This window comes from Haliaeetus leucocephalus, unplaced genomic scaffold (assembly GCF_000737465.1).
Source record: "Haliaeetus leucocephalus isolate CR32 unplaced genomic scaffold, Haliaeetus_leucocephalus-4.0 Scaffold1, whole genome shotgun sequence".
Lineage (NCBI taxonomy): Eukaryota > Metazoa > Chordata > Aves > Accipitriformes > Accipitridae > Haliaeetus > Haliaeetus leucocephalus.
The window spans coordinates 12,230,883-12,252,423 of NW_010972437.1; the positions used below are offsets into that span (position 1 = coordinate 12,230,883).

Consider the following 21,541-nt stretch of genomic DNA (forward strand, 5'->3'; position numbering starts at 1 on the left):
AGTCTGTAGTTAACAGAATGCAGATCATCATGCTATAGAAATTAAGTGAAGATCTAGTGCCTTATCCTTTGGAAAAGAAAAATTTGACAACAGTAGCCTTTTTCCTTTTGCCTGATTGCTACAGTAGGAAGTGGAGGTCAGAGGCAGAAAACAGCTCCATGATGTGTGTAGTAAAATGAAACCAGCAGCTCCCAGGAACTCTCTACTCTCAAACTACTGAAGGGACACAGATTAGGGGTCAGGGCAGCTGACAAGTGCTCATATAATATTTATTTATGAATCAGTCTCACCTTTTAATGTACCAATTCAAACAAAAGAACTCATTATTAAATATGTATTTCATTAATTCAGGTCCAATTATCAAGTAAGTTTGTAACTACAGACAAATTTTTATTCACATGTATTACCCACTACCAGAGTCTGAGGCTTATCTATATATAAACAATGAAACTTACTTGGAACATATGCATGCATATCCATGGGTAATTTGAAGAGTTCAAATTAAAGAATGCTTCAGAAATTTACTACCTAATGAAGGTTAGTCTGTGGAATATAGAAAGTTTAGTTCAGAAACAGAACTTGTACTTTTCAGAAATAGATACTGTTACAAAGTGGAAATTTCAGAAGCCCAATAGTAAATTTACATCAGGTTAGTGTTTCAGCAAAAGAAGTTCCTTGCAAAGTCAAAGTTAACTGTATTAAAAGTTACACAAATCCAAGAATGTGCTTGTAATTTATATATAAAAAGTGACAATGCAAGATCAGATTTTCAGTGATCTTAATACATTTCAAAGTCCATAGCTGAATCCATATATTCCTCCCTTAAGCTATTATTTGAACTGACACATGCTTACACTTTTTAAGATTTGCATCAAATCATTCACAAGTCTACCACTGCTGCCTATTTTTAATGATCTACGCTGGTATGCGGGTTGCAGCTTCCTCTTCTGCATCAGCTCTGTTAGCATTTATTTCTGCCAGCGTTCGACCAAATCGAGTCCACTCATCACTGCGTGGAATGGCAACTTGCTGTTGACAAAGAAAACGTTATTTAAGCCTACTTATAAATAAAAACTGAGTTCATTTTGAATAGCAGAATGCTCAAGTAATGTTCAGAAGAGGTTCCAACAGAAAAGCTTACCTTTATTTAGTGTAACTTTTAAAATAGTCTGAACATCAAAATCTCTAACTAATAAAAGAAGCAGAATTTGAGAATCTGGTATTTAAGTATGTAATGGTACTATTACAAGCTCGCATGATAGGTCTCCATCTGAGAGACTGCCTCCAAAGGGCACTACTAATGCTGTATCATCATCCCATCAATTAGTTATGTACTACTGCAGTACACGTACTTGCAATAGCAACAGCTTCACTGTAGGAACAAAGTCAAGACTGCTTCACTGCAGAATTTTTTGTTCAGTACTTCTCAAACTATGGTCAGAATTCACGTGCCAGGTATAAAGAACATAAAATCTCTACAAACCAACCCATTGATTCTTTTATCTTATTTCACCAGCCTTACAAAAATGTTTTTATTTTTTTGATTGGCTGCCAGATAGCATGCTAAAAAGTTATGCTAGAATACCTGAAATAGACACAAAAAGGTAACATTAATTTCAAAATAAAAATTAAACATTATTCCTCTAATCACAGGGGAAAAAAGTTAAAAGCAAGTTGCTAAATAAGAGTCAAAGAAACACGAGTGTTTTGTAATGTACTTTGCACAATAAATGGTATACATACCTCTCCCACATCATATATAACTATTTGTCCCTCTGAATCACCTACAGCAATCTCTCTCCCAGAATGCGTCCATCTCACACGGTTCAGAGCAGGATTGCCCTCCACAGTAATGCTTGCAGTTGGCACCTGTATCCATTTAAAACACATTGCTAAAAATTCCGTAAACTAGAGATTACAGAACACACCTAGTCCCTCAGTGTTGTATCAAAAGAAGTGCCCAACATTTCAGCTGAGGCAGAGTATGTAAACCTCAAAGACTCTCAGTGGCCTTAAGCTATCACCAGTGACATGACCAAAATGATACATCTTCTGTCCCTTGGCCAAAGTACAAACATCCTCTATCAAAAAGCACATCTGAACTCTTGTCATGAGGCAGGAGGCCTAGACATGCATTCAGTCAGACAGCAAGGAGGAACCCTGGGATCTCAAGAAAGATATGACAGAAGGCAGGGATGAAGTCAGCTGCTTTGGCAGGTCAAATCCTGTCCAAAGGCTAGAACTGGGTAGTTCCAATCTGAAGCCATAGGCTGGCGTATGCTCCTACAGAACTGCTCTTTCTTCTATATGCAGTTTTAAGAAGGTGAGATTTAAGTACCGAGTATCTGTCAGGTTCTTCCTGTCACCTACATCCAACAAGTTTAAATCTCAGAAAAGATTCATACTATAATTAAGTTTATAACTCACACCAGAAAACCCAAACATTCAATTCTCTAAGTTTAGAAACAAATTACAATTTCACTGCAATAGTACTATGGCAATAGGAACAACAGTGGTGTGTGGGTAACAGGTTTGTTCACACTGTTAAGCTATAGCCTGCCAAGGTCATACTGGGGGAGGTCTATAATCACTTTGACAACATGGATCAGTGTTACATCAGCAGATGTTTTGCACTTGTGCTACAGGTAAAATAAGTTAATTACCACTGTCATTCATTATGAGCAGTCATCTGAATTACAACCTTGTAATCAAAGAATGATACTTATTACACAGAAACTACTGGAACTACAGAATATTTAAGAACAACAAAAAACCAGACCAAAACGCTATGGTAAACTCCTGACACTTTTCCCCCCAAAGTGTACAAACACTTTTCCAGCTACATTTGATTGTTAACCTGACTGCCTCACCTCAGTATCATTGTTGAGATTCCACAGGTCAAGCCTGCCCATCCCATCCACACAGGCAAACAAGGCAGGGTGAGTTGGAGACCACATCACATCATAAACATAATCTGAGTTGTCTTCAAAGGAGTAGAGAGGTTTGTTATTCTGAAAAAAGCAAACATAATGCAATACCCAAGCTCTGCACTTCAAAACTATAAAGCTAACAGGTAAAGCAAAATACAGAACTTCAACAGCATTATCAGCAATAACTAAAAAGCAATTCACATTTTGACTTACTTTAAAAAATGCCTCCACAAAAAGCAGCTAAAAATTAATGCTATTATTAAAGGGATGCTTTCCAAAGCATGCAGCCTTTTTGCTGGCTGCTACTATAAAACAAACTAGTAGCAAGCCAATATAGTAAGAGATTGTAAATTTAATGCATTAAGAATCTTGTAAATCAAGCCAATAATAACACAGTGACAGCACTTCAGACTATTACTGGGAGACTGTGACTCTGCTTCCTCCGCTTTGCATTCCTCAGGGCATCAAACCAACAGAAAAAGAGGTAATTCTGGCAATGGGAATGGCAGATATTTCCACTGTAAGCCTCACGGAGTTTAACTGACATCAGTTTTGGTGCTGTCCCCATAGTCCTCCACAAAATTGTAGCAAAACATTTGCCCTATGCATAATATGAAGTAACTGATTTTACAACATTTGGTTACATTGTAAATCGGTGTTGATAACAAAGGGCAAAAGGATGAACAGAATGGATCAGAAGTATAGAAATGATGTATAATCAGAAAGCAAAACTTTATGTCGTCAACTATAGTTTTGTTCATCAGCTGTCTCCTCTTTGCAGGACTGTTGCTAGGATCCTAGAAAGCTTCACACGACTTGACTTCAGTTTACTGAAGTTTCTTAAGTAGCTTACATTATAGCACCACCTTGTGTCAAGGACTACAAAGAAAATCACTGAACTATCTATTTGTTACCTTAGTTGTCCAAAGCTTTACTGTCCAGTCAAAAGAAGAGGTGACAAAAAGATGCGAGAAGTCTACAGGTCCAACTGCTGCATGGCAGTTGATACCTGTGATTGGTCCCTGGTGTCCTTCAAACATCTCACTGATTCCAGCTTTGCTGTTTTAGAATATATAACCAGGGTTAATTTATCTGGAAACCATACATCCGCAGACAGAGATAGCGCTGAAATGCAATTTATATATAGCCACAAGACGATTTTGCTGCTTTGTATGGATGTTACCCCACTGCAAAAGGCTTCATCACATCACAACAGGATCACAGAAGACCAGGCTTGAATGTGGACCTTAACTTTGACATCTGTTTTCTGCTAACCTTAAGTGCCAAAATTCAGCAGGTATCAGTCCACACATTTACTTATGTTATTCTCCAAGCAATAGCTAAAACTTCCATTCATACAAAGAACGAAATCCAGTCCTCAGAAATGAGCATAAAACTCCCAGTGACTTAAGAGAAGTTGCATGTACCTTATGGACACAGGGTTCAGACATAAAACAGTAACAATATATCCCTAATAGCCTCCTATCAGAAACGATGAAAAAGAAGGGGAGAACAGATGGGAAGGATGTTACACAAAAGTGATACAATTTTGGGTATTTTGGAACCAAAAAGCTGTGCAGCAAGGTGATGTGTATTTGAGATGAAACCTGGACACTCAATTATATTTAAGAAAGCAATTGATAAGATACAGTCAGACAATTTCAAAATAGATTGAACAGCAGGAGAAAAGCTAGCCAATTTAAGATTTGTGCGTGATGTTACTGTACAATTATCTACAGAACTGATACGAAGTTTGGAATGTTCTGCTACAATTCAAATGAATAAAACCGCAGTGACCTACGCTGCCCTCATCAACACAACTCCTAGTCACTGAAGGCAGCATAGTACCAATTCAATATTCCAACTTCTTCTGGTTTTAACGAAGCTCTTACTCAGAGAAAAAGTGCACATGAATTCATATACAGCTATTTTGAACTCCTTCAAGACAAAGGAGTAAATATGCACTATAAATAATTTTAGCAGTAAAGCATGCAGGGACTCATCCTTTCACTATTTTTATTTCTTCTGAATAATTAAAGTTTGTATTCACCTGCCATGACGGCATGCAGTGTACACTGAGCCTTCTTCACTGCCAACGACAAAGTTGTTGACATCTCCGATAGGGAAGGACATGCAGGTAACAGCCACAGCCTTGGACTGTTTGTGAACCAGCTCCATGCTATCCTGTGGTGAAAATATCAGCAACTTAGTTTAAAAAAAACAAACAAACCTGAAATATTAACATCTACAAAGTCATTTGGATTTCTCAATAGAAGGTTGAGGGGTTTTTTTTGTATTTTACTTGTACAAAATTGGGCAAGAATAAGAAAGTTATTTCGTATTAAAATTGTGTTCACCACTAACACAAGTGCAAAAATATACAAAAGGATCAACAGACAATATTTGATTCCACAGGTGGGGAAGTATTTAATTAAATACTTATCAAGCTGCCTTAAGTATAATTCTCTGTGTTGGGAAAATGTTTATTAATGCTTTTTAGATTAATTAAGTTTTTACAAAATACTATATATATCCAAAGATATCTTACCTGTGGTTGGGAAAGCATGTCCAGACTCCAAGAGCATATCTTCCCATCAGTTGAGATACTAATCAAGTTATGAGCATTCTGGGTCCCAACAACATTTACACAGTACACTGGGTGCTAAGAAATGTAAAATACTATCAGAAAAAGGAATTTCCAAGTAACAACCAATTCTGGTATAATTAATATACAGTAAAATATACAACTTCACCATTTAACAAAGCATAAAAGATTGATCACAGTACAGTACAAAGAATACTTCCCTATAAAACTGTTACTTGTTTTTCCTGACGCTTGGATTTTTATGAATAGCCTGGTTCTTCAGTGATAGCATTGGCAAAATATGGACATAAACATTTAAGCGTTATCAATCAAGTGCACTGGACAGAGTTTCCTAGAGGTTAAATACTTCTCAACAGGGAACAGTCCTTGAAGACATTTTACCCCCTACCGTGTGAGCAGCAGCTGAAAGTGGAGTTCTCTGCACCGGGGTTCTCTTATTGCTGCGATTATCCCATAGCACTATTTGGCCTGAGTATGTGCCACCAACCACCAGATTGGGATGAAATTTTGCAAATGTAGCTGACATCACTGCTGACTGAAAGGAAGAAAAACAAACAACAAAATACACAAAAACCCCCTATCATTTAACGACGCTATGTCTAAAGCTAAAGAAAATGGGACCAGGTATCAGAGTAAGTTCTTTGCCTAGATTTATTCAATATGCTATTTCACTGTCCAATTACTTAAGGATTCACAAACCCTTTGTGAACCCCCAATTGTCTTTTAGTTTTAATTTGTATTCATAAAATGAAGTCTTCCTCCTCTTTTCTTTCGTAGGTATACATTTGTATTCCTCTTACCATAGTTTGTTCGCAAGGGAAGGCCCAGTAATGCACAAGATGTTAATATGTTTTGCCACATTCTGTGGTCATTTTCTTAGAGAACGTACAAATCCATTTTGATATAATAAAGTTACTTTTGCAACCTGGGCTTTGACAGTAATCTGACAACACAAGATTAAATTTTGATTCAGCTATGTAATTTTTCAGAAGTATGGCATTTTGAAAATAAAGTGGCTATCCCAGGCTTGGCATAATGGAAGAGATCTGTATGGTTTTATCTTTCAGAAAACTACTAGAAAACTTCCAACTGCCTTTTTCTTGACGCATATGTTTCTAGTTTTCATCCTTGCTCCATCTCCTCAGGCCATCTTCATTTTATTCAGTAAACTAAGCTCTAGTAGTATACAATCCCACTCAATCCCCTGACATACAAACCTTCTTTGTGGTTCAACCATTACACGAGAAGGTTTTCTGGTTTTTAAATAAGTTAAAATAACAAAATGAGTTCTCAAACAAGACTGAATTCTGAATGATGTCAGAAATTCTGAAACAGAAAAATATTTCTAAACTGAAATCTCTAGCTATCAACATCTGTTTGCAAATACATGTGGTTAAAGTGAATGCCAGCCCAATGAAATCATTATGTTGATAGGCATAAGAAAGGTACTTGTCCAAGTTCATCAACATAATATCTTTAGCCTCCCGACACAGAATCGTACCTGGCAGTGAAAGACATACTCTGGGGTAGTTTTCTTGTACTTCATATTCCATACAAGGGCCACCCCATCAGGCTCATGAGGTGCATCCTCATTGTTGTTGTAAGAAGCTACAAGCAATTCTGGATACTGTACAATAAGTGAAAAAGACTCAAAGTAAGCACGATGACTAGTTAATGGTCCAGACAATCCTAGAATCCTTGTTCTCTTTTGCCAAAATAGTGTTTAAAAAAACACCGAAAAATAAAGGCCACCTTACATTATATGTAAGTGAGAAATTGTCAGTTAAAACTGTAATTGTTTAAAATTTAGCTCATAAAACAGCATTAACATACACATTAGAGTCTTGTTCTGTCTTTCATCATAACTTGCTTGTGAACATAAAACCCAGTACTTTTAAGTGAACTTTTTTTAGTTTAGAAACAAATATGCCAAAGACTTTCTTCATAATACAAACCTGTTGCTACTTTTCACAACAGATTAACAGCTCTGTTTACTTTTTGCAAACAAGGGAACACCTAAGAAACGCATTTAGAAATACAGCCTGTATCAACTGTACTTATAGAAGGGTCAAGCACATAAAACTAGAAGAATTTACAAAGATAACTGCTTAATGCAAGCATTATTTTTTTACCTGAGATGACCAGTCCAAACAACTGACAACACGATGCTTTGACCAACGTTCATCAAAAAACTGCCTATTTAAGGACAGTTTTGCTCCTGCTTGAATCTCTCTGTAAAGGCAATTAGCAGATATTAATCTTGGATCACTTTTTCAATTACAAATATTGCACATTCACAGTAAAGTATTGAACATTGACATTACCCTTCTTTGTCTTCTAAGTCTCTTCCACTGTAGTCAAAGAAAATGTTGATTTGCTCAGAAAGGGCTCTTTCAACAATCCTTGTGGAGTGGTCAAAGAAACTTAAAAATTCTTCAGAATGCAAAATTTGTTGTTTTTCCTCTTCCGTAAGTTCATGAGGGGCAGCTGGAAAAGAATTATACATACATTCTCTGGACTGCATACTTTCACCAATTCTTTCCAAGAAAGAAAGACAGAGTATTTATCATGATGTTGGAAAATTTGTTTCCTAACATCCCTAGATTTTAAATCCATTTTTACATTTTATATTTTGCTAGCTGATTGTTAAGATGTAATTCAAATTAATGTCAACTTAATGGAAAGAAAATAAGTTAAATATTTATTGATGTCTTCCTTTACAGCACACTCAGAATGTCTTGAGGTGGCCTGTACCTTCTTCCTCCTCCTCTTTTTTTAATGTTTTTTCTTCCTCAGGTTCAGCTAATGGTTTTGGTGCAACCACATCATCTTCATCTTCCTCATCTAAGGAGAAACATTGTGGTGAGACTGTCAATGTTTTCAAAGAGCAACAGTAACATTCCATATGAATTTCAAATAAGCTGATGTAAAATGGTATCATTTAGCTTAAAATGGTTAAATTTGTAAAATGTAGTCCCCAGGATAACATTATCTCAAACCAAAAGATCACTGGAACACTGTCTACACCTGGATTTTAGTGGCACTAAATTATGTAGTTGTATAACCTGAAATAAGACACATAAGAAATTGTAAAGAATCCAAAGTGGAAATCTCTCTTACAAGCATTTATGATTCCACACAAAACCATGTGGTGGATGCATGTTCTGTGTAACATATTGACACATTAATGCTGCAGAATAAAGAAAAATCAAATGTCTAAAATAGTCTACAGAGCAGCTGCTTACTTGTGATCTGAAACCATCACAGTCTAATGGGTCTTCATATGGCACGAAGATGGCTTACATTAGCTTTCAGGTTGCTATTCCAAGAGGCAAATTTTGCTAAAGATAATAGCAGGGAGATTACATTTTTTCTGTCATTCTAAATGCAAGTCTCATTATCTGTATCATGTTTGGCAATGAGAACTTTACAGCAAAATGTGTTTTCCCTAATTGCAATGAATAACATAAAATGTTAATGCCGGGGAATACTGACAAGGTTTACAGCACTTTCTGCCTTTCTACATTTTTTTCTTTGAATACTGTAAACCAGAAAATAACTTTAAATTATTTAGTGTTGTGGAATATGCATTTCCTGGCTTTTCTTCATCCACTTTCTAGAACAAGCTTCTGAAAAGACTATTTTTATTGGTTAAACAGCTATGTCATCTGTTTATAAGGGAATGGCAGCAGGAATGTGTTGCACGCCTCATCACAAGCAATGAGACAGTATTCAACAGGGACTACGCATGTTTGTTGCAGCCATCTCCCTGACCCAACCTTCAAAGTTAGCTAACAAAAAAACCCCCCCCAAAAAAAAAAACCCCCACATACATGCACACAAAAAAAAAGGGGGGGAGGGGGGGCGTGCAGGGGGGCGGGCGGTCAAGGGATGGGAACCAGCTGCCAAGGCATGGTCCCAGCAGCTAGGCCAGCTGACTAGATAGCAACAACCAGATGGTACTGCTAGGATTGTCTCTCTGCTATGAGGTGGCAGTGGGATGGCACAACATTTTTCTGCCTGACTGCTTCCAATCATGTCTTTCCCCAATGGCAAGCCTGTGCAATTACCAGCACTCCAGGAGGTCTACAGACAAGCCTTTACCCTGCAAACAAAATACAGCTTGTAGGCCATACCAGCTGCCAAACCACACACATAGTGATAGGTTTAAAGAGGTCTGAAAATCTTTCTAACTCCATAGTATAGGCAATAAAAATATAACTGTACCTGCAGGAAAGAAAGCTTTAAATGACACCGTATAATGCACACAATAATACAAACTCCAACTTAATCAAAATGATAATGACGTATGCCAATCCTACATTACTTGAAATTGAGCGATTTTTACGTTCTGACAAGTTTACAGAACTAGGATAAATGGCATGAATGATTTCAATATATGCTCATACTTTTGAACCAAATGGTGAAGGTTAAAATCTTTCCTTTCAAGGGCCTCAATCAGCCACAAAGGAAAACAGTAATCACTGTCTTTTCAGCCAGCCCAACCGCATTTGTCAGCCCTTTCTCCGTCAATGCAGCCAGAGCAATCAACCTGCCAAACATTCAGAATGGAAAAACAATCTGAAAATACAGGGTATAATGCACCTGCCAGTGAAAATGGCCATTTCAAGAAAAGCTAGTGATCTCAGTGACCCTGCTGAGGAGGCGGTGGTGCAAAGGGGAAAGAACGCGTAAAAGAATTCTTAGTGATCTCCACTCTCTTGCACATTGACACTTCCTTACAAAGCATGCCAATTACAGCTTTTGTGCTACTTAAAAAAAAATGAAAGCTTTTTTGGGCAAAATAATCACGCAGAGAAACAGAAAGACACTGCTCGTTTTTAGATGGATTCGCATGTACAGCGGACTGAAATCTGAAAACTGTGTAACTTGTAGCAATTCTAAAGAATGGAATTCTTAATGTCAAATCACTATAGGTGTGAACACTGATTAATTAAAAAATGTAATAGGAGTTAACACACATGATTTTGAGAACCACAAATACAGGACCACATATTCACATTACAGCCACTTGGATAAAAATCCCCCTCTTGTTCACCCTGCCAATCAATCTCACAGATTTAAATGATGCCTTCAAATTTAGAAATTTGGTTTTGGGTCACCCTGGATACATTATTCTAGCTTTGAAAGTCCCAAATTAGAAATTTCAGCCCAACCCCCCATTAGTCATACTACACTGATTCTAAGTACCATTTTCAGTGACAGGAGTCAAATTCTTGTCAAATGCAGATGGTCAACCCCTTAGTGCTAAGTGACCTTCTAATCTACATATTTTATTTAAAAGATCATATAGTTGATTGCTCCTGCCTTTTTATGTTTGAAACATAAATGGCATATATTATACAGAGATCTAAATTCCTTCATAGTACATTCACTGCATACAGCCAGCTGATATTACCGCATTAAAATGCAGGATACATCACTTATTTTAATATCCTCAAAATATCAGACTTGAAACTGAACATGTCATCTCACTGCGATTTATCTGTAACTACATAAATCTAAAGCCTTCTCTCTAAAGAAAAGTCATATGCAAACTTTCTCATTAAGGGATCTGGACAAAAAAACCCCCAACACAAACAAAAAAAAAAACCCCATACACAAGTTCTTGACCTCGTTATCCCAAATTAGGATGCTTTCTTATCTGAAACTAGGATGATTTCTCACAGAAGTTTACAATCAAAAAAGGCAGCATGAAGTTGTTGGACAACAGAAGAGATAAGAAATTTTTGTCTCAATTACTTCTCCTGTCTTTCCTTTATCTTTGTCCTGGTTTCAGCTGGGATGTAGTTAACTGTCTTCCTAGTAGCTGGTACAGTGCTATGTTTTGAGTTCAGTATGTGAAGAATGTTGATAACACTGATGTTTTCAGTTGTTGCTCAGTAGTGTTTAGACTAGAGTCAAGGATTTTTCAGCTTCTCATGCCCAGCCAGGGCACCTGACCCAAACTGGCCAACAGTGTATTCCAGACCATGTGACGTCCCATCTAGTTTAGGAACTGGGAAGTGGGGGGGGCCAGGAAATCGCCGCTCGGGAACTGGCTGGGTGTCGGGCGGCGGGTGGGGAGCAATTGCCCTGCGCATCATTTGTATATTTCAATCCTTTTATTACTACTGTTGCCATTTTATTAGTGTTATCATTATCATTATTAGTTTCTTCTTTTCTGTTCTATTAAATCGTTCTTATCTCAACCCAGGAGTTTTACTTCTTTTCCTGCTTTTCTCCCCCATCCCACTGGATGGCGGGGGGGAGTGAGTGAGCGGCTGCGTGGTGCTTAGTTGCTGGCTGGGGTTAAACCACGACAATCTTGAATTTATTTAATAACATGCCAGGTGCTGGTATTTGCAAGGAATTGGCATAACAATAATATATTACCCAGCAAACACTGAAAGATTGGACATACTAGTAAATCAAGAACCCACGATACAGTAGTATACTGCATTCAAGTCAGCTACATAAACTTGGAAACCTTAAAGGCACTGCCTAACTCATCCTCCTTATTCATTATTGACTGTACCTACTGGCATTCTATGCCACTTCAACTGTCAATATACCAAATACAATTTGGCATTTAAAAAAAGGCTGCTAAGACTTAGAAAAGTCACAGGGCCATGAAGACAGGAAATGGGACTTTATGTCACATCAACATATTGATGAAGAGTCATTATAATATGCTGAGGGGTTAACTCCATGTTATTTCTGACAGACGAACAGGGGATCTAATGTTACAAACTGTAAAGATTGCATAAAAATAGCAGCTACTTTAATAGCAACAAATTTCTTGTCAATTAATGCTAAAAACAGGTTTAACGAACCACTGAATTTTTACTTTGAGTTAACATCAAAATTGTGATGTATTTTGGCAAGACAGAAAGAAAAGCAGTGCTGTAAATTAGGCTGCACCTAGCAATAACACTACAGAGTGAAGTTCCAGTTGTCTGAGTAATCTGGTGCTGCAGAGTAGGTTAATCAAAGTTAAATCATCTGTGAAATGGGTGGCTTTTGTTAAGCCGAATGTCTTCATATCAAGTTTTCCCATCTATATTTCACTGTACATTTAAGGCATGTACAGGATAATAGATGACTACATAAGGGTCCTTTATTTCTTTTTAAAGTACCAAAATGTAAATATGGTACATTCAGCGTAACAGCATCCAAGAAGCCAATCCTATGCACCAAATTGTTATTACTCTGCTTAAGTCAGAATTAAAAGGACAAAAATGCTTAATATTTTCATTGTGTCTTGGAGACTTTACCAGACAATAATTCCTCAAAGAGTGGAGCTAATGCAATAATACTGTCTGCAGTTAGTTGTGACTGCACATGCACAATATTGTACAGCAGCACTAAATAACAAGTATCCCATTAGCCCAGAAAAGCCTTAACTGTGACAACTGAGCAGAATCATATTGCCCTATATGCCTATCTTTCTTTGGATTAACTACTTCAAGGACTCATACCACATCTTTATCGGGCATACTGGTGACCAATTTCTTTCCATGCAAATTTGAACAATATGTTAGCAAATTACAAAGGAAGAGATCAAACAGTATAGCAGAGAACAGTGTAGCAAGAAGTACAGATAAGAAAAAAAATTTAGCACCAATGACTGCAGTACTCTACATGGTGGCCAACACGGAGCCTGCAGAACATTAAGACATATACCAGAGTTCACATCTGAATTGCATCTCTGTTGCTGAAACTGCTTCTGCTGTCTGCTAGAAAGAAATGAGCGTACGAAGGCAACACAATTTCAAATGTATTTCCAGAGAGCAGATCTGAAAATCTGCTGCCTGATAGAGCATGCTAAATAGAGGCTAAATATCAGCCCTAATAACCAGTTGACCACACGAACTAAAAAACATGTCCACCAAAATTGGACAATGAAGAAAGCAGGCAGCAGTGTTATACACAGCATCATGGGAAGCAAGAAATGGATTTAGATAGTAGAAAAGGGGATGGCAGAACAAGGATGCTGGGGAATGGAACAGCCTAAACACAGGATGTTCACGTTAAGATGGTGACAAAAGTTGCTGAAGTGAAGTAATGGCATAGAGCTGTAGACACTTAGGCTTATTAGTTATGAAGTAAGGGAGAACAGCTCTTGGTATGGCACAACACTTATCAAGCCAAAATAAATTTATTTGGTCCTTAAACAAGATAGCCATCATTACTGTATCAAAGAATGACAAAAACCCAAAACCCAGGAACAGGACGTGCCAAGAGAACAACAAAAAAAGGGTGTATTTTCTCTGATATATTCCTCAGAACAATGAGTCATTTCTTGATTTAATTTCATTTCTTTTACATAATAAATACAGCTGCTACAGAAAAAGTAGCGTTAGAACACTAACGCTATTGAAAATTCTGGAGAAAAAAAACCTCAAATGTGGGGAAAAAAAAAAAAAAAAGAAGTACCAAAGACAGACATGTGTCAGTATTTTCATCAAAGCAAGAAGTTTGATAACACCACAATCACCAACCTGACACCATCTCTTACTGTGTTTCTCTAGTCACTTGTATACATGGGACCTTGAGGAAAGAGCACCTTTGGGTTACATCCATCATATGAAAAGCCTATAAAACAAGTATTGCAGATTCACCTTCTCAGTCTACTTTGGATGTAGGCATCTTCCTACAAGAACTGTGAAACATGCTTATTAATTTCAATTAATGGGGAAATTTAATATTCCATACTGTTCAGAATACAGTGAATGACTTCCTGTGGCAAAGTACTTAGCGCTCCAGAGATGATTCAATCTCTAATCACAGAATGTAACTGATTTCTAGGAGAGATCTTGATTTTATTGTTTTATAATATTATAGAAAGAATCAGTCTTCCTAAGATAGGCAGTTCCTCAAATACTTCAAGGTCATAATAAATCAACATATTAGTACTGCAATAAAATAATGGAAGTTGTGAGAACTGTTAGCGCACTAAATGTCTCCACCTCCTAAGGAAGCAGTCAAATTTCAAGATTAAGAGCTGGGCATCGTATAAGATAAAGACAAGGCTATCTACTATTTTGGATACAACACTTCAAAGAGATGGGAGTGAAGAAATGTGGAAGAGTTGCAATTCCAGTAGTAATACTTTTTGTCTTAGCATAAGGCTATAGTGCCACTAGCACTGAGGTCACATTCTAGCTCTAGCATCTACAGCTGCATGCAAACTGGTCATTCTTTCATTACAAATGGAGAGGATCACTGGCTTATAACAGCTGCAGCTGAGAAGCTTTGTATCTGCAAAATAGTGTGTGTGTGAGCTAGTTCCTATTTTAATATTGTCTAGGATGGTGCAACATGTCTGCACTATATAGAAGTGTGAACATGCAGACTTAGCCTACCTCCCTTCTCTAACTATGGATTTTTCCTGTTTTGGATTTCTCAACTACTGAATGCAGTCTTTTCTATCAACTTCTGAGATAAGTGACCTTCACATTTTAAAACCAGAACTGTTCAGGTGAAAGGTACTCATTACTTAAATTTAACTGTTTGTTACACTGAATCCAAAACAGGCATCTCCAAAAGCCAACTTTATGTTGAGGACATGAAATCTCCCCTATGTAACTCACTTCATTTGTGTTGCCATATATATTTCTATGACAATTAGGAACTGTTTTAGTTTAAACCTAGTTTACTCCTACTTCCTATCCATCCCACCAGACAGATTGGTTGTAGTTTGAATGTTTCCCAATTCAGCTTACAATGTAACTACATAACCATTGTGGCACACCGAAGTGGAACAAAGAGGCCTGTATTTTTAGTTTGGTGTTTTGTTGTGGGGTTTGTCTGGGTTTTTTGCCCCCAAAATCAGTATTACCACAATTCAACCTACAGCACAAATGGACCTAAACCTGCAGAATGACTGCACAGCATATTTAATAAAACTGCTTCTATTTTCCTTTGTTGAAAAGCACAGCTCCGACAGCATTTTAAAATCTCAAGATATAATTAAGAAAGGTCCAGTCCATTTTATAAGAAAGTGTGAACACTGGATCTAACATAACTGAGATGCAACTTATTGCTGTACAAGGGAGCTAGTGAAGATTACTTGTATGGGTGAATACGGTTGCAAGCTCAACTTTCAAGTGTACTTTGAAAGATTACCTTTAGTTTACAGTATACTCACTAAAATAAATAAATAAAACCCACAACAACTCAGACTGCTAGAAGAAATAAAAATCAATGAGTTACATTCTATCTAATTTTTATTTATCTAATTGCACTCTGAAAATTCAGCATATTGCTTTTGTCAATTGTTTTAAAGACTTCAAAATTTTTTTCCCATAATCAAAATATCTCACCTAGTGACTCCGTTTTTTTGGAGGCAGCATGATTTTCTCTTTTTAAACCTATGTCCTATTTCATATGTCATTGTAAATTGTGAACATAGAGCTTAATTATGAATGTATTTAGGCAGTCTTAAGACAGACCTTAAAAAGATCCTCGACACTGAAATGATGAAAGAGCACCTGTAAGTAACTTTTACAAAAGTACACATACATAAAATAGTAACAAAGGCCCTCAAGAAAACAGTATTATTTTTAAGGGGGAATGGATCAGGAGACAACATCTGTACCGAGAGAGCTTTCTGGTAAATGCAGAAATACAGACGACCCATCTTTCCAACTCCACTACAGTAAACTTCAACTACAGCCTATCCACTGAGTGTGAAACTAAGATCATACAATCCCAGACAATTTCCACTGACAGCAGGCAGCAGAAGTAAAACTCTTCTAGCACATAAACTATGAATTAAGTCTTCAGATTCCACGAACCTGACAGACGGGAGGAAACAAACCTGGGGGATTAGAGAAAGAAAAGGGTAAGCGCATTGCAGAAATGAAAGCAGGAAAACCCCAAACGCCTATCTGTGCAAGGATACAGATAAAATGAAGAATGGAAAAGAAACGCAGTTGGAGAAAAAGCATATCCTCTGTTATTCTGGCTCAGTGAATAATGAAGTTTGAAAGATTGGTTGTGTTCTGAAGACACACAGATCCCTGATACTGGATATCCAGAGATAAGAAGGGAAGAAACTTCTCAACACAGAGTATTGTTGCAATTTAATTCCTTTCTTTTCTCTCCCCTTTCCCCTGCCTCTTAAACTCATTCACAGTGTCATTTGCATGTAGTTAAACTCACCAAAGTAACTTAAGACACATCCCAGACAAGAGCGGCATATTGATAGAGTCTGGAGCAAAAACAGCAACTCTGCATCACTTGTATTACATTTTACACTCCATATCATTTGTATTACACTTTCAGGTAAATTATACACTTTCTGGAAACACCAGCATAAGACTTCCATTGAGTATTCTCTTCATCTTTTAAAAAGTGCTTTTATCTCCTTGCATAAACACCCAAAAGTTCACATACCAAAGAGCAGGAAAATGCAAAACTATGAATATAGAATTAGGTCCTAAAATTGCTATCAAAGACACATACTCAAAGTCAGTCATATTAAGTAACTAAGAGATTTTGTTGTAGAACTACATACAAACTAGGTCAAGATTACTATTTTCATTTGCAGCTAAATTCAAATGTTTTGACATTGAGAAGCAAGTTTATTAGCAAACTATGTTTTCTTTGGAAAAATTTCTTTTCTGAAAAGCAAACAAGCCATGACTGAAAGAAAACATATGTTCAGTTGCTGACAATAGAAAATGCATATGTTAATAAAGAAATTAGTTCCTTCTTTTAAAACACAATGTATAAGCTCCAGGCATAAGAATTCAAATTCTTAAAAAGTGGGGAGGCATAATTGCTAATTTCATTGTAAGCCTTCAAGTAACTTGTGTGGATTCTTAAATCTCATAAATGCAAGATTTTATTTATCAGTTGTTAGCTAATTAAGCAATTTGGTGTCTAATCTGAACATTTACTAGGAGTGAGAAAATACCATGTATTAGTAATAAGAGTAATGTTAAACAAGATGCAGAATGACAGTAACACTCTTAAGCAAGAACTATATGAATTTAATAATAGAATTTATTATCAATTATCTCATATCAGCCTTCATTACCTTATTAAGTTTCAAGATCACAAGTGCTGGTTCCAATTCATTCAGTCATCATTGTTACAATAAAAGAAAAATAACTTAGGTAGTAAGAAGTTAACCATTCACCTTCCTTTGGCTGAGTCATAACAGGTGTTTGTGTCTCCTTTGTATATGTAACAATTTCTCGAGGAGGAAAGTCAACTTGTGTTATTTTGGCCATTCCAAGTTTAACAGGTCCACGTCTAAATAAAATTAATAGAGAAATCAGAAAAAAAATGTATTAATTACTTCATATTTTGCCTAGAATAATACCCAAGTCATCATGTCACAGCACTGCTTAGTCAAACTTAAATCCAGTGGAAACTTAACTCTGAAGAAGTCACATGATTATGACTAATATTTTATTATCATTACCATTTAAATCAGCAGCTATTCATACATCTGCGACAAAAAGAAAGATGTGCAAATATATATATAAATATCTGGATTATAGGACATAAAGTTTTGCTCTTTGTGGTTGATTAGGGTACTGCTACGTATATGACACATCCCTATTTTCAGTGGAACAGATTTGCTCACAAGTCATGTTTGTACAGCAGTGGTTCTAGGATTTTAAAGCTTAAAAAGCAGCTTAGTTATTATAAAAGAAAAAGCATTTCCTAGTCCTTTTAACTTGGCTGCCCTTTTTTGTGTACCTCTAAGGTACTATTCAGAATGCAGAACTGCAAGTCTAATCTGAAACTCACACACTGACAAGTGATTTATACATAATACATTATCCAGAATACAATACTGAAAACTTCTGACCTTTCTGACTTTAGCTTATGGAAGATCCCATAAACGCAGATATAGCTAGTATCAAACTACAATCCATAATGTACTTCCAAAAACCACACGACATTAATTCAGTCATTGTAACTTCCTATAAAAGCTAATTTCAGTATGTATTGTAGTAATACTGCAATGATGCAACAACAATTAACCTGCATCAAATTTAGTTCCTTATTATCCACCCCTCTCCTAAGATAAAAGTGAAAGGAAAAGAATAATCCCTTTTGAAAGGTTTTGGTGGGCAAAAGCATAATTCTTATAGCACAATATGGGTTTTAATAAGTGCTTATAATGTTTATAAAAGCTGTAGCTAATATTTATAAGAAAAGATGGGAGTCACTCTGTTTTTAAATACAGTTATTTTAAAGAAATGACTTTTTAAAGTTTACATTTTGCCAAAGAAAGACTCAAAGAAAAACAGGAATAACTAAGTTTTGCTACTAGAAATAAGCATCTTACGTATATTAAATAATATAAAAATTTCCCATTGCAAGCAAACTGCACTAAGCCTAGGGATATTGAATTTCTATTACTTACAGAACAGTCTCTTAACAACAACTTGAAGTCTTAAAGAAAAAATAAGCTTTTATACTTATTATCCATAAGTACATGAAAGAGGGAATATAAGAAATCTATGCAATACCCCAGATCGGAATCAGAGTGGAGCTGAAGAACTGATGGATCAGTATCCCAATGCAGCGTCCTGATACCCCAGGTTGAACAATCATGCAGCATTAGCAAAAAAGGCCAGAGATTAGTGAAGCAAATACACGCTATGAAATGCTAGAGTTACAGTAAGCTTATAGTTACTTCATTATTCACAAGAAACAAAGCAATGTAACATCAGTTAAGGGAAATTCAGCATTCAGTGCAATAATACATGCAGTAAATACAAAAGTTAAAAAGCAAACACAGAATTCAGAGCTATTAGAAAAGAAATTATTTTAAAGATTGGAAGTTAAAGATCTGCAAACAAACGTAGCCTTTGAGAGGCAAATAAAAATATTTTAAATACTGACAAGAACCATTAAAAACTCCAAATTCCTTTTAAAATCTGTTCAGATTTGTTCATGTCATATGAAGACAGATTTGCTAACATAATGCAATCTTGCCCAGAGCAGTAAAGATGTGGAGGAAATTGTCATATTGGCAAAGGAAATGAGTCAACACATAAGCCTTTTGGTAGGGGGGCAAAAATGCACTTCCACTGGGATAGAGAACCGCTAGAGTTTCCAAGATGTGACATTGCAGTAATTATGGGTTAAGCACTGCCTTGGGCTTACAAGTGTCATCTGATTTGAGCCAACTCCATTTAAGATATTTACATCTCTTAGAAATAGTGGGCTTTATATTAATAACACATTTCAAAGTCATGTGGAATAATGAACAGAATAGATCTATTTCAAGTCATTTCTGTATCAGAAGAAATATGAAGGGGGAAATCAATTTTCCCTCTCCCTTCATCTTTAGCCTTCATCCCTTCTCCACAAATTTTCATTTAGTCTACTGCCTGCCATCAGGCTTAGACAGAATTTTAAAACAAGCTTATAAGAGACATTAATAGATGAACATACATGTTTTTTCTGGAGTTCTTGGAGGCTATAATAATTTTTTTAAAAATCATTTTTTGTAACAAATAGAAAAATAAAGAATATGTAATATTTTACTATGATAAGTCAATAAAAGGCAATTTTACATTTCTATCCCATACATGGTAATGTTCTTATAAACCAGCTGCAGAATCCCTAAAGGTAAAGTTGCTCTCAAGAATGTACAGGCAATGCCATAAAAGTTCATAAGTATGGGTGTGTCATGCACTACCTTGTTCTTGTAGAAAGTATGCATTAGAAAAATAATTAATTATAGTTTAACTAAGAATTACAAGTCCACTGTCTTCATATTTAGCAAATCATTCTACGTAACTGCTACTGCATCCACAGCAATAGCTTAATACCTAAATCTCTAAAAACTTTCCATATCTTTTGTGCATCAGAAAACACATCATTTTACCATAAAGTTATTTACTTTGAGTATACTCATTCTTTAGGTCTCTGCTGTTTTTCTTGACCAAACAGATTTAAGCTTGGAGTTTAATTTGGTGCCTCAGACTTCAAGCTGGATATTGCTCATATGTTGTCATGCATTAAAAAAAACCCAAAACCCACCCAAAAAAACCCAAACCGAACCACCACTGCAACTTTCATGTTGCTTCTGCAAAGGATGACTTATCTACAGATCCAAATGCTGCATTACCACAATGCTTGTCAAACATTTTCTCAACTTTTTCAATCCCACTCGAGAGGAACTTGGGGAAAGGGCACAAATTAAAAAAGCTCCGACTTTTGTGCCTGCTTAAGACCTAGCCCTTACTGAGGTTGCTTTCCTGCTTTCAAAGCATTCTTTTAATTTTCAACAGTTACTTCAGTAGTACCAGGGATGGTCTACCTTTTAAAATAGATTTAACTGTATATCCTGTACTGCTTGTTGACTGGAACTTTCTCAGAGATATTCTTTTAAAATAAAGGTAACATTCCGAGATAAAATTCATCTATTATATGTGTACCAAAATGACGTAAAATACTGTTCCTTTTGCTTTCCAGATGTTTGTTATGCCTTAAGTTAAATGAACTTATCTACAAGCTTCAGTGAACAGAAATTACTATTGTTCCACAAGTGCCTGAACTTCTCTGTATCCAGGCTCATTCTGAACGCTTCCTTATATCTCTGAAAGGTATTTTCTGCATTTAAACTAATTCTATGAGGCATCCACCTAACCTAAAAGTAAACCAACTGTATTAATTTCCAGTCTTGAATTTATACTCTTAACTGAGGAAAAGAGAGAAAGAACAGTATCAAACTGGGAAACAAAACTCTTTACTGATGAAAATAAAGCAAGACAGATGGAAGTAACAGCAGGAACACAGTCTGAACACTGCTCTACTAATTACTAAATAAGTAAAGTTACTGGCAAGATTCAGCATCATAGAGGAGAAAAGACTAAACTAAGGAGATCATCTTTGTGAAGTATAGTTGCAGAGACTAGAGAACAAATGGCCAAAGACCAAAAAAAACCCAAACAACCAAACCTGAAATAATACACTAATATAAAAGGGTTTGTTTTAAGATTATCAATCATAGTGGAACAACTTG

The 21,541-nt window shown here is 36.2% G+C and overlaps 1 protein-coding gene across 2 annotated transcripts in view; it reads right to left on the bottom strand.

The window, feature by feature from the left end:
* Positions 1-255: 255 nt before the first annotated feature.
* DYNC1I2 (dynein, cytoplasmic 1, intermediate chain 2) overlaps positions 256-21,541 on the bottom strand; it is a 30,723-nt gene continuing 9,437 nt past the window's right edge. The window contains exons 5-17 of one of the 2 annotated variants that reach the window (XM_010566905.1): positions 19,035-19,094; positions 17,687-17,802; positions 8,290-8,379; positions 7,860-8,022; positions 7,668-7,767; positions 7,037-7,162; positions 5,924-6,070; positions 5,479-5,592; positions 4,981-5,114; positions 3,845-3,989; positions 2,871-3,011; positions 1,744-1,869; positions 256-1,029 (exon numbers count right to left, since the gene is read on the bottom strand). In XM_010566905.1, coding sequence (XP_010565207.1) covers positions 916-1,029; positions 1,744-1,869; positions 2,871-3,011; positions 3,845-3,989; positions 4,981-5,114; positions 5,479-5,592; positions 5,924-6,070; positions 7,037-7,162; positions 7,668-7,767; positions 7,860-8,022; positions 8,290-8,379; positions 17,687-17,802; positions 19,035-19,094 — 1,576 coding nt within the window. In that variant the 3' untranslated portion in view covers positions 256-915. The remainder of the gene's footprint in view (positions 1,030-1,743; positions 1,870-2,870; positions 3,012-3,844; positions 3,990-4,980; positions 5,115-5,478; positions 5,593-5,923; positions 6,071-7,036; positions 7,163-7,667; positions 7,768-7,859; positions 8,023-8,289; positions 8,380-17,686; positions 17,803-19,034; positions 19,095-21,541) is intronic. The other variant, XM_010566914.1, reaches the window with a different exon arrangement.